General features: G+C 33.5%; 1 protein-coding gene across 4 annotated transcripts in view; it reads left to right on the top strand.

Moving 5' to 3' along the window:
- Positions 1 to 13,686, top strand: part of LOC132145001 (choline transporter-like protein 4) — a 33,101-nt gene that overhangs the window by 14,114 nt on the left and 5,301 nt on the right. For 2 of the 4 annotated variants that reach the window (XM_059555659.1, XM_059555657.1), the window contains exons 3-15: positions 800 to 873; positions 4,577 to 4,655; positions 4,741 to 4,840; positions 5,607 to 5,738; positions 6,386 to 6,446; positions 6,533 to 6,656; positions 9,379 to 9,396; positions 9,666 to 9,749; positions 10,437 to 10,549; positions 10,919 to 11,041; positions 11,892 to 11,991; positions 12,298 to 12,390; positions 12,748 to 12,850. In XM_059555659.1, the coding sequence (XP_059411642.1) occupies positions 834 to 873; positions 4,577 to 4,655; positions 4,741 to 4,840; positions 5,607 to 5,738; positions 6,386 to 6,446; positions 6,533 to 6,656; positions 9,379 to 9,396; positions 9,666 to 9,749; positions 10,437 to 10,549; positions 10,919 to 11,041; positions 11,892 to 11,991; positions 12,298 to 12,390; positions 12,748 to 12,850 (1,170 nt within the window). In that variant the 5' untranslated portion in view covers positions 800 to 833. The remainder of the gene's footprint in view (positions 1 to 799; positions 874 to 4,576; positions 4,656 to 4,740; positions 4,841 to 5,606; positions 5,739 to 6,385; positions 6,447 to 6,532; positions 6,657 to 9,378; positions 9,397 to 9,665; positions 9,750 to 10,436; positions 10,550 to 10,918; positions 11,042 to 11,891; positions 11,992 to 12,297; positions 12,391 to 12,747; positions 12,851 to 13,686) is intronic. The other 2 variants (XM_059555660.1, XM_059555658.1) reach the window with 2 other exon arrangements.

The following is a 13,686-nucleotide window of genomic DNA, read 5'->3' as shown; positions in this document are numbered from 1 at the left end:
GTCAGTCTCACGAATGCGTGTCCACAAAATTAAAAGAATTGGTTTTAAAATGCTAATTTTATTTTGCATTGTGACATTAGTCAGGGACTGGGGACTGCAAACTAGATAAAAGTTACACGACAGCACTACAGTAATGCATTCTGATGTTTTATCTCTTGAGTTTTCAGATTATTCTGTATATTTATATATATATAGTTCTCATTAGATTTTATCTAGTTTACCCCCCCCCCCCCCCAGTATCAGATGAGATGAGTTTGATCAGATGAGGAGAAATGTATTATTCCATCATTAGTTCACCAGTGGATGCTCTGCAGTGAATGGGTGCCATCGGAATGAGAGTTCAAACAGCTGATAAAAACATCACAATAATCCACCCCTCTCCAGTCCATCAGTTAATGTCTTTTGAAGTGAAATGTTGTGTGTTTGTAAGAAACAAATCCAGCTCAAATAGAAGTCCTCTATCTCTAATATTGCTTCCTCCAGTGAAAGTGTTGTGTAGTCTGAATCAGAAGAGAAATAGGCCTACTGTATGCACAGATGGACTGAAGTGGTGTGGATTAGTTTTTATCAGCTGTTTGGACTCTCATTCTGACGGCACCCATTCACTGCAGAGTAAATTTCTCCAAATCTCATCTACATCTTGGATGGTACATTTTACATAGTACATTTTCAGCAAATTAAATTTTTTGGGTGGACTATTCCTTAAGTGCTTTATGAATAAAAATAGCTTTCTTTTGAATCTGTGGTGAAATATGGTCTCGTTCTGTAAGGTGTGTGCTTGTGTCTTGTGTGTCTGTAGAAGCTGTACGGACATCATATGTTGTGTTCTGTTCATGCTGGTCATCGGCGGTTACATGGTGGTAGGAATTCTGGGTAAGATCTTGTTCATTTCTCTGTCTGTGTCTCATCACTGTTCAGCACTCAGATGCACACATACTGTGAGCTCTGTGTGTGTGTGTGTGTGTGTGTATTGGTGGTGTGTTTACTCTGAACTGAAAGCAATGTGGAAATTGAACTTGGTCTGCCTCCCTTAACATGCAGTATGCAAATACTGGAGAGGGCAAGGGGTTATGGGTAACACAATGTGATTGTTTCTGCTGATAGTAGAAATACACACAGACTAGGGGTGTAACGATTCACCCGTTTTCTCGATGCATCGATTACAAACCCTGTCGATTCATATGCATCGATCTTGAAACATGATTTTTGATTCGTGAATCACCGATCTTGGACAGTGATCGATTAAAAAATGCTAAGAATCGAATGAATCCCGATTTCTATAGCGATTCAATGCTTTCAAAATGTATACACATTAAATTACTACACGCACGAATTAATGGAGACATTGAAGAGTGTTCGTGAATCGTGCCTATTATCTGTCCTTCACGCGCACCACTGTCGCAGGATTGCGCTCGCGCCCCGTTAGTCTCTGACGCACCTGACGTGTGATCTATAGGACTCGTGAAGTAGTTTTATACTTTTCTGTAGTTTGTCAATGGCTCTCTGCATCTTACCGACGGAGTTTTAGGAGCCGTCGACAGCTGTGTTTATTGCATGGACGGAGCAGAAATGTAAGTGTCTAAATCATACGCACAGATCCATTGAATGATAAATGTGTTTAAACAATGCGGATGAACCGAATATACGAAGAAAACTTTTAAAATTAACCACAGCATTAACAACGACCTTGAAATAAGAGCACGAGATTTATCTGATAATATGCATGAAAGTAGCGTTTGTTTCATTAGCAAACAGACATCTGGCACGTTTTCTCTCAGAATCATTCGCTGATGGAGAGGAAAGGTTAAATAGAGATGAAGACGTTTTCACACTGAAAGAGAAGCGATCTCGCTCTCATAGACGTGCCAGGCTTTATCTGCAGCTAAACTGAATAAAAGCAGAATGAACTGATGAAACCCACAAACAATTTATGAATGATGCAGTTCTAATTGTCATTTATTACAGTACAGAAACTATAAAGTATATTTTCTACCTTATTCTGTGCAGAAAATTTAAATAATTGCTAATTAAATGTAGCCTAGTATATAAAACAATCATAAAATTGCCATTAGGAAAAAAATATCGATTACAAATGATTGATTATTGTCCAGCAGTATTTGATTTATTACAGCTAGTTAAAAGTAATTAAAATAGAAGATAATTCCTTGTGAAAAAAATAAATAATAATAATTATAATATTAATAATTATTATTATATAGGCTACATACATAAAATGATTGTATTTGACATTTCTGTCACTTCCGAAATTATGGCTACGCCCCTGGTGTGACAAAATGTTAGCTTATACATAATACTCTTTAAGCTCTTTTTTAAAAACTTGGCTTACATACATTTTTACGTATGCCATGTCACATCATTAAACTAGCATTTAACAATGGAAAAAGTTTTTTTTTTTATAACCTATGGTTCTCTAATCATAAATGCTACTGTAATTTGCCCCCTGACTAAGCATTTAAAGAATTTAGTAGAAGCATTTAAATAATCCCGTGAATGCACTTAAAGAATGCAGAATCGAATCGTTATAATCGAATCGAATCGAATTTAATTGTGAATCGAATCTAATTGAATCGTTCTAAATTTGCAAAAATCGTTCTTGAATCGAATCGAAAACCTATGAATCGTAATCGAATCGCTGCCTTGCCAAAGATTCACAGCCCTAACACAGACACAAGTTTATTTAGCTGTTTATGTGAAGTCCAAATATGTTTTGATATAAAACTAATTATAACTGCCATATACTGACAAAAACCCTAAAAGAAGACTTTAGAAAGTAATTTAAACTTAATTGATCTTTCAAAGCCATAAAAATTCCATTCAGAATTTAGGAATTTAATTAGAATTTTTAAATTCCATTTCAAATACTGATTTTACAGTTGCAAACAGAATGTGGAACTGCATTGGAATTTCACTGTAAGGAAGTGACCTTTTGTATAAAAAGGTGAAAGAACACTTAGGCTGTTTCTCAATATGCGTTGTTTAGTGATCTTGAGTTCATGTGTTCTCACTATACGTCATCATTAACCGTCAAAGTTTAATTCTAATTCTCAAGAACACAAGTACAGAGGACGCATGGAAGTGCCCGGATGTGTTCTTGATATCGAGGATGCATCGAGTGCCATTAGAAATCCCAGAAGACGCTGCGGGCGGCCGATGTACGGAAACCTGCAAGCTTTAAACTCGCTCTCGCAAATACTTGACGGCTCTCAAAAGAAAACATTTATCGTTTTGTTTTACTTAATTTTAATAAACTTTTAAGACCCGGAGAAAGTCTGCAATATTTTTATTGGCATATTAAAATTAATCTTAACATAGTCATAGCTAACATACTGTATAACGCTGTAAAATAAAACGATGTACAATTATACGGTATGTAAATATGATCAATAATAGTTTTGGAATGTTTTCATAAGTTCTGACATTTGTTTGTAATGTTATGCTATTTTTATGGTTCATTGGCCGCTGCTTATGCTGTGATTTATTCTGTGATTTATTCTGTGATTATGTGATCAGTTAAGCAAGAACGCAGCACATCTCAACACTCATAAGGGTGTGTTCTGTGTTCTCGCGTTCTTCTGAGTTCGTTCTTCCAAGGAAGCTTGGCAAGACCGGTCTCCATGAGAACACAAGTCCTTTCTTTGTGTTCTTGGAACAGCCGTATTTTCCCAGAATGCTTTACCTGCGTTTGCTTTCTTGGAATTCCAGTTCAACTTCCTGTGTGTCGGGGCCAATGCAAATTCAATTCGCACTCATTAAATGAAAAGGAGACAAAATTAAGTTCTGAATTTCACATGATAAAATATAAACAAAAGAAAGTTACACAAATTATATTATATTTAGAATTTACAGTATATTATTTACAGTTTAGAATTTTGCACAATATGATATTATACAAATGTTGCATTATATTAAAATGCTTTGCTTTGATAATCTTTTGATGATCTGAACATTATTAATTGACCATTAAAAGTTGTATTTGTCTTTTTGATCACACATGTGACAGTTTATAGTTTATCATCTAAAACCTCAGTATTCAAACATCTGTGATTATGTGGTAGATCTCATTAAACTCTCTCTGAGATGATAATGAAGGGCAAACGAAACACTAATTAGAGTCTAAGGACTTTTCCATTTAACTAATTAGAGTCCACAGTTACAGTTTCTAAAGCATTACAGTGAAAATAAACCATGCTTCAGGTGTGTTGTTATGGACTGCATGAAGAAAAGTGTTAAAAATCCTTGTAAACACAGTAAAAGACAGTATTACACAGCCTTGAGTCAAGTCAAATTTATTTCTGTAGCATTTTATAGAACACCGATAGTTTCAAAACACATTCACATCAATAAACAGGAAAATAGTGTAAATATTGCAAAGTTGCTAATATAATTCAATTCCAGCTATAATGCAAGCTCTACAGAAGACAATAGTGTCATTATTCAGCACTGATTATGAAACTAATTCAATTTCTCATGTTCTGTTGTCAGTTAATAGTGCAGAATAAGTAGCATAACATAGCTGATGTGTGTGTTTCATGTGAAATGGTTTTGGTTTCTGCAGCCTGGCTGTACGGAGATCCTCGACATGTGTTGTATCCCAGAAACTCCACGGGAATGTTCTGCGGAATCGGACAGAACAAGTGAGATCCGCCGTCAGTGATTTTAGAGAAGTCAGTCATCCGTGTGTTTGCAGTCATTTGATGCTCATGTCCATCTGTCTCTCAGGGACAGACCCAGTGTCATGTACTTTGACATCCTCAAATGTGCCACAGCGACAAACATCATGGCTGCCGCTCTGCAGGGTCTCCAGTGTCCCACCACACAGGTGCCACATCTCTTATAGCAGCTCCGTTTACAATGCTAACAAGATTTTGACCCTAGAGTAGTACAAATATAGAAATGTGATTCAGATTATAGTTGCTGTCTTTTGTAGAAAATGTGGATTACAACATTGGTCTACTAAAACCACTGAAGTATGCATACAACTAAAACCATTAAAAAGATATTTGTTGCTTTAAAGTATTAACATCAACTGAAATGTGTCTCATTTACATTTAGTAATTTATGTACTAAAATAACTAAAACTGATATTAAGAATTAATAATCTCTCTCTCTCTCTCTCTCTATAAATATATATATATAATATTTACATGCATTTCCATGTCTATATTTATATTCATATAAATTATATTATAAATAAATATATTTAATATATAAACATAACTTATCACAATTAATAATTTGACATATATAGTAATTTGTAGGTAGTTCTTTCTATATATTTATTTTAAAAAAGCTAATAAAAATACACAATAGAACTACTAAAACTTTATTCAATCATATATAATAAAAATAAAGCAACTGAATGATGCTAAATACTGATCAATCATACTTTCATTCTTATCATATGACAGATATTGACTCGTTTGTGTCTGTTTTATTTCCCCTAAGGGATTTAAGTATATAAATCTGATTAAAGTTGGTGTCATGCATACTCTACCATTTCATGAATCGTGATGTTTGTGTTGAATAAGGATAAGGATAAACTTTATTTGTGAATGTGTGTGATATTCATTGTTTGTGTGTTGTAGGTGTGTGTGAACACGTGTCCGTCACAGTTCTGGATTTTGCCTCCTAGCGCCTACTTACCAGGGGCAAAACCGGCTGATTTTTTCAATCAGGAGTACTGTGTCCCATCCTTCCAGCTGAAAGACACTAAATATGTGAGTATGTGTGAGTAAATGATGACAGGATTGTCATTTGTGATCTGTGTGACTTTCTTTCTTTTGTTCAACTGTCATTTGTTGTCAGTCGTCCTCTTCCCTTCTGCACATTATATGTGACCCTGGAACACAAAACCTGTCTTAAGTCTCTGGGGGATATTTGTAGCAATAGACAAAAAAACATTGTATGGGTCAAAATGATAGATTTTCCTTTTTTGCCAAACATCATTAGGATATTAAGTAAAGATCATGTTCCATAAAGATATTTTGTAAATTTCCTACTGTAAATATATATAAAAAAATTATTTTTGATCAGTAATATGCATAGTTAAGAATTAATTTGGATAAAATTAAAGGAGATTTTCTCAATATTTAGATTTTTTTGCGCCCCCCAGATTCCAGATTTTGTATCTCAACCAAATATTGTCTGATCCTAACAAACCATACATCAATGGAAAAATGATTTATTCAGCTTTCAGATTATGTATACATCTCTGTTTAAAAAAATTGACATTTAAGACTGGTTTTGTGGTTCAGGGTCACATTTGATGACTGATTGTTTGTATTTCAATGATCTGTGCCTTAGTAGTATGTTATCTAACAAAGAAAAATGATAAAAATCTGGTCGTTCTCTCTCTCTCTCTCAGTCGGTAATGGACATCGTAAATAAAGAGTTGTGTCCTTTATTCAACATGCCGACAACCTCCGGTGAGTGACAGAAGATAAAGAAAACCATCATTAAGCAGTATGTGGTTTACCCATCTTAATAATAACTCATCTGTCTGTGTGTTTAGTGTTGGGTCGGTGTTTGCCCAGTTTAGGAGGAAATGCCTATAATCCCAGTAACATTCCCACAAACTTCAGTCTTCCTGGATTGAATGTAAATGAGACACTGGCAGCGATCAGGAATGCCACAGGGTAAGCACACACACTCACACTCACACTCACACTCACACTCACACTCACACTCACACTCACACACACACACACACACACACACACATACACACACACACAAACAAACATTAGTACCTGTTATGGACTAAAATATCCTGATTTACACACTAGTAGTCAAATTATTCATTAATATATGTTCATTTTGAAATTATCAGATGATTAAAAGCCGTGATGTTATTGTTAACTAAAACTCTGAAAAAAGATGAAATAAAATATAAACATATAAAATAAAAAATACAATCCAATTAATTGATAAACATTATAATAGTATATACTGTAAATAATAGTAAAATAACGCTGTTGAACATAAGTTTACTAATTGTTTGGCTGAATAACAGCAGCGTTGTTATTGTTAACTTATACTAAAACGATTAAACTTAATTAGCTTCAATTTAAAAAAAGATCAAATTTGAACAATTAAAAATACTTCAAACAACAACAAAACTCAAGATGCATTGGCTGTGATAAGATGTGAACTGAAATAAGATTAAGCTGAACTAAAACTAAATATATGAAATATATGTGAAAGCTAAAAAAGATAAATAAAAATCACTAAAGCACATAAAGATGACCAAATCTTGTGCCAAAACTTCATACAAAAATACTGTATATATATTTCATTAAAATAGATGTGAAATGTGAATCATGTTTCCAAAACTGATTAAATTATATTGCCTGGGTTTTTTTTTTTTGTTTAGGTTTTTTTTTTCTTCTTAAAAATAAGTAATTTTTGTTTGATTACAAATGAAATGGAGTGAAAGATAGCTGATTTAATCTTTGACATTATCTGTTTTGCATTATTGGGTTTCAACTGATCAAAAATGGAAGCATATGGGTAGCAATATTCAATTTGGGATGTAATATGCAAAATGACAATGCAATATGCAAAATGACAATGCAATATGCAAAATGACAACGCAATATGTAAAATGGCAATGCATTTCTGTATTTACATTTACATTTTCCAAAACATTTGTGCAACGTTTGGTGCAAAATGAAAATGAAAATGAAATTACATAATTTTCATTTGCCATTTCATACACCAGTTTTAATATGTAAAATGAATACTAATTGTAACGCTTTATAAGTTGCTAAATTAAAATGAAAATGTATTACAGAAATGATAAGATATGTATAACATGTTCAAGCAAAAACTGTGGCAAAATTAACATTTAAATGCTATTTTTCTTAAATGCATTAACACTCACAGTCAAGACACTTACGATTACAATGTCCCGCAATGAATGTAGCAAAATTCAATGTGCACATTGAAAATGCATTCCGAGCCGATCACGTGTCCGCCCCCTCGCGCCATGTCAATCACTGCGTGAACAAGGCGGGGCTTGCAGAAGGTCAGAGACTCAAATCTCAAGAAGAGGATTCAAGTGAGAGAACATGGACAAGAAAGTTGGTCCGTGTACGTTTTGATCATTTCAGTTTATGGCTTCAATATTACATTTGCACTTGTGGGCGGAGCTGAAACGCTGCTTTCATCTGATTGGTCAAATCGCTCCACCTTCACAGACTAGAACTTTAATGTTTCACCAAATTCAGCTCAGATCTTCAGACTCGTCTGACTCGTGTTGCTGAATAACTGGCCAGACTTACCTTCCCAAGAAATCCTATTTTATTTTATTTCCTAAATTTACCTATATTTATTTCCACTTCACTGTTATCCAAGGATACAGAACTATTTGCACTGTTTTTATCAGTGGGACAATATTTATACAATATAGTATACAACTAATAATAAACAACAAATAATTTAACGGGGTCTCTTGCAAGTCGCAGCAGCACGAATTATGTGCCCAGCTACATCTGATTCAAATATCATGCTAATTAACAGTGAGTGTAGTTTCAGACATTACAGTGCTTCAAGCCCCGCCTTGTTCACGCAGTGATTGACATGGCGGGAGGGGGCGGAGACGTGATCGGCTCGGAATGCATTTTCAATGTGCACATTGAATTTTGCTACATTCATTGCGGGACACTGAATGAAAATGCAATCGTAAGTGTCTTGACTGTGAGTGTTAATGCATTTAAGAAAAATAGCATTTAAATGATCATTTTGCCACAGTTTTTGCTTGAACATGTTATACATATCTAATAATTTCTGTAATACATTTTCATTTTAATTTTGCAACTTATAAAGCGTTAATTAGTATTCATTTTACATATTAAGACTAGTGTATGAAATGGCAAATTAAAATTATGTAATTTAATTTTCATTTTCATTTTGCACCAAACGTTGCACAAATGTATTGGAAAATGTAAATGTAAATACAGAAAAGCATTGTCATTTTACATATTGCATTGTCATTTTGCATATTACATCCCAAATTGAATAATGCTACCCATATGCTTCCATAATCAAAATCACTAAATCATTAAAAAATCACTAGATCATTAAATCTAAACAAGTACATGCTGTCGATTTGTATTGTTTTTCTATACAGCTAATTATAAAAATGATGGACTGATTCACTGACACACTGACCTCATTAAAAAACAGTATATTGAAGAATATATAGTTTAATTCTTTTATATGTTGTTTTGAGGATGTCCACAAATGGAGGTTTTGTCATATTAACATATTCCCGAGGACACTGTTTCTTAAAGTCTAGTAATGACTCGTGCATGTGTGTGTGTGTGTGATACTGACGCGTGTCTCTCTTGTTGTCAGTGCTGGAGGGGCCACAAAGTGAGTGACAGATGTGTGTAGCAGTAGACTTCTGTGTGTGTCTCTGTGTCTGCCTGACTGTAGGGTGAAGGATGTGTAGCTGTAATCGTTTTAAAGCTTCTAGTGCGTCTGTGGCTTCATCCAGAGCTTCATTTGTGAGCTTTGACAAATGCTTTGTAAAGTCCGTACAGCTTTACAAAGGGAGAGAGCAGCCCTCCACCCCGGGACGCGTGGGTCTGTCTGTGCCGGAGCACACCGAGATGATTCTGACAGTGTTTCTGTGTTCACAGCGACGTCACCAACAGCTTCAACATCAAAGACGTCGGTCTGAGGATCTTCGAGGACTTCGCCAAGTCATGGCAGTGGATCGTAGCGTGAGGCCAGCTCTTATGCATTACATTTGATACATTTATTTAAAATACTACATTTATATTCAATTTGACCATTTAAATGTTGAAAAAAGCTGAAATTGTTTTTTTAAATTTCTATTTCTATAGATGTTTTTATAGATACATTTTATAAAATAACATTTTTTAATTCATGATGACAGTTATTCTTAAATATTGTACTTTATATATAATATATATATATATATATATATATATATATATATATATATATATATATTGTGTGTGTGTGTGTATTTATTTATTTATTATTATTATCAATCATATTTAATAACATACAATTTGTTAGATGGATAGATACAGATAGATAGATAGATTTTATTAAATAATATTTAATAATAAATGATCATATTTAATAATAAATGTAATAATAATAAAATGAATAACGCTACTTCATAATGATTTATAAACCTATGTTATAATTGTAAAAAAATATAATGATGTATAATTCATTCAGAACTAAACAAAACATTTTGTAGGGGATTTTTTTTATTTCATTACTAAATATTGCCAGACTATCATTACTGCTGTGATTTAAACTGTTAAAATATTTGAAATAGCATGCTCATTCTGGCATTAATAATCGGGAGATTTTCTATTCTTGACCCGAGGTTCTGTGAGAGTTTGTGTCATGTTTGTCTCTGTGTGTGTCAGTGGTCTGGTGATTGCGATGGTGGTCAGCGTTCTCTTCCTGCTTCTGCTGCGTTTCACGGCTCCGGTTCTCGTCTGGGTTCTCATCATCGGCGTTCTGGCGGTCGGCGCCTTCGGTACGCTCACCTTTGGGTCTATTAAACCCTTCTCTTAAGTTGTTACACTGTGTTTTACTTGGGTATGACATCCTCAAGTGATAGATCTCATATCTGACATGCTCATCAGAGTTGTGCCGTGAGTAACAATGTGAATCTAAGGTGTTTTCTGTCCTTCGTTCAGCTCAGGAATCTGACTGAAACATCATGTGCTTTAATAATGTACTAGATGCTGGACACTCATAGTTGCACATGATTTCACTGAAGATTAATGAATAATGAATGTTGTTTCTGTGCTGATCATGTTTTTGATGTCTTCTTTATAAATCGTGTGTTTTGTTGCTGTTGTTAGCTGATGGTGATGTTTTTCTTGTTCTTGTCTTCTGTCAGGAATCTGGTACTGTTATAATGAGTACATGTCTCTGGCGAGCTCGAACCTGTCCTTCAGTAACGTGGGTCTCACCAGTAACGTGCAGGTCTATCTGCAGGTGCGGGACACCTGGCTGGCCTTCTGTGAGTCACTGCGCTTAGTTTTTAACACTTTTGTGTTTCAGTGGAATACTAGAACCTTATAAAGTCAGTTCAGTTTAACGTGCATACAGTAAGTGCACAACAAAAACCTGCTGTTTTTCAACTTTTGACCAGTTTACAATGCGAAAGGAAGAAATTAATCATAATAGAAAACTGTACAAATAGAGTAAACTAATAATATTAACAAATAAAATAAAACTGATGTAATATAAGTAAAATTAATGTTATAATAATTTTTTTTTCTTTTGCTCCCTCATACACAATTATATATTAATTATACAGAATGTATAAATATAATTTAGAATTATAGATTAAAGCCTTTTAATTTATTGATTTATTGAAGGCTTATTATTTGTTAATGCCATGATAATAATTTCATAATAAGTGTCATTTCCACAGAAAGATACAAAAACAAAGCAGTTAATTAAATTAGTTTTTTTGTACTTTAAACACCTGAAAACCATAATAACATTTTCACTTATTTTAAATACAAATTATATATTTAAAAAACGTAAAAAAAAAAAAATCCCTGAAAAAAATCATCTGAATTTTGAATCACTGTCATAGTTTTACAGATTTACATCTATTAATTTTTTTTTTCTTTTTACATGTTATTTCCTTAAGTATACTTTCCCTTATATGCTCTTTTTAAATAGCATCTGAATTCATTTGGGAAATAAATGTATTATATGCTTTATGCATTATCTGTTTAGTTTTAATGATCACCCAAATTTAAAGCACATAATTAATAGCTAATATGCAGGAATTAATTGAAATTGAATTTCTCAGGAAACCTCAATCAGTCTAGTGACAATCTTTCTGTCTGTTATAGTGATTATTCTGTGTATTGTCGAGGCCATCCTTCTGCTGGCGCTGATCTTCCTGAGGACTCGTATTCTCATCGCCATCGCTCTTATTCAGGAGACCAGCAAGTAAATACACACACACACACACACACACACACACTTGGGTTTTACTCTCTCTCATAAACATGTCAAAGTAGTTATATCCAAAACTTGCTCAGAAGCACACAGACAATCAGTGCTCATGCATTGCACACATATGTGAAATATTCTTATCAGCAGTTATGAATACAGAGCAGATTCTAAAACTGATCACATTAATCATATCATCATATTAATGTTAGGACCAATTAAAAGAAGTACAGTTTTCTGTCTGTAGGAGTTTGACTTGAGTAGTGAGTAAACGTGTGTGTGTGTGTGTGTGTGTGTTTCCAGGGCACTGGGTCACATGATGTCAACACTGTTCTATCCCATCATCACGTTTGTGCTGCTGTTGGTGTGTGTGTCGTACTGGGGAATCACAGCACTGTATCCTTCACACACAAGTGTAAACTGATCTAGATTGAAGCATATGACAAATCAATAAATGTAGCTGTAAAAAGCCAAGGTGATCTACTGAACATAACCAAACTGAAGCATACCAAATATAACCGCTTCAATAGATCTGCTTCAAATGAATGCATCACCAAACTGTTTTTTTTCTCCAGATCAGCAGTCTTATTATTCTATCACTGAGATACTGAATCGTTCTGAATTGTTATTTTTGTAGTAATGTTTGTGTATTTTTTGTAGTAATTCTGTTGTGTTTTTGTCGTAGTGTATGAATGTATTGAGTGTGTTGTCATGTTTCATGTGTTGTGAGTCTTTAACCGAGCGTGTGTTCAGATATCTGGCCACATCTGGCGCTCCGGTCTACAAGGTGGTGGCCATGAACACATCACAGGGAGACTGCAGCGTCATACGAGCCAACGAGACCTGCGACCCGGAGGTCACACACACTAACTAACTAAATAAATAAATATATTAGTGTGGTCAAATGATTAATCGTGATTAATCGCATCCAAAATAAAAGTTTTTGTTTACATAATATATGTGTGTGTGTGTGTACTGTGTATATTTTTGTATATATAAATATACACACATGCATGTATATATTTAAGAAACATTTTATATTTGTATATCAAATATATTTATACATAATATAAATATATACATGTACATATTTTTTTATATTTATATATACATAATAAATATATACAGTACACACACACGTATAAACAAAACATTTTTATTTTGGATGTGATTAATCATGTTTAATCATTTGACAGCATATATATATGTATGTATGTATGTGTGTATGTGTGTGTGTGTGTTTGTGTGTGTGTGTGTGTATATGTATGTATATGTTTATGTGTGTTTTTAAAAAGTATTTCCTCTGCTCACCAAGGCTGCATTTATTTTATTCAAAAAGAATGAATAGAAAGCTCAAAAGAACACAATTTATTTGACATGGACAAAACTTTATAAATGTTTTTACTGTCACTTTGGATACATTGAATGCACCCCTGCTGAATAAAAGCAATAAATAAAAAACAACAACAACTTTGGAATAGTTGTATTAAATAAAATGTAAATAAATAAAATGACTCATGTAAAACAACTTAAAAATCATACTTAGTTGTTGTATTAGACCATGCTGTTTTGTATTGATTTATTTCATTTTTCAACATCTTTCAAAAAAAATTAATTGGGGGGACATTTTCAAATAGTTTTTTATCAAATTCACACTTAAATTGTTCTTTTTAGATTTAAAAAATAATAATT

This window comes from Carassius carassius, chromosome 8, assembly GCF_963082965.1.
Source record: "Carassius carassius chromosome 8, fCarCar2.1, whole genome shotgun sequence".
NCBI classification, from domain to species: Eukaryota; Metazoa; Chordata; class Actinopteri; order Cypriniformes; family Cyprinidae; genus Carassius; species Carassius carassius.
The sequence above is the reverse complement of the archived record's forward strand: the minus strand, read 5'-3'. Positions and strand labels throughout refer to the sequence as shown.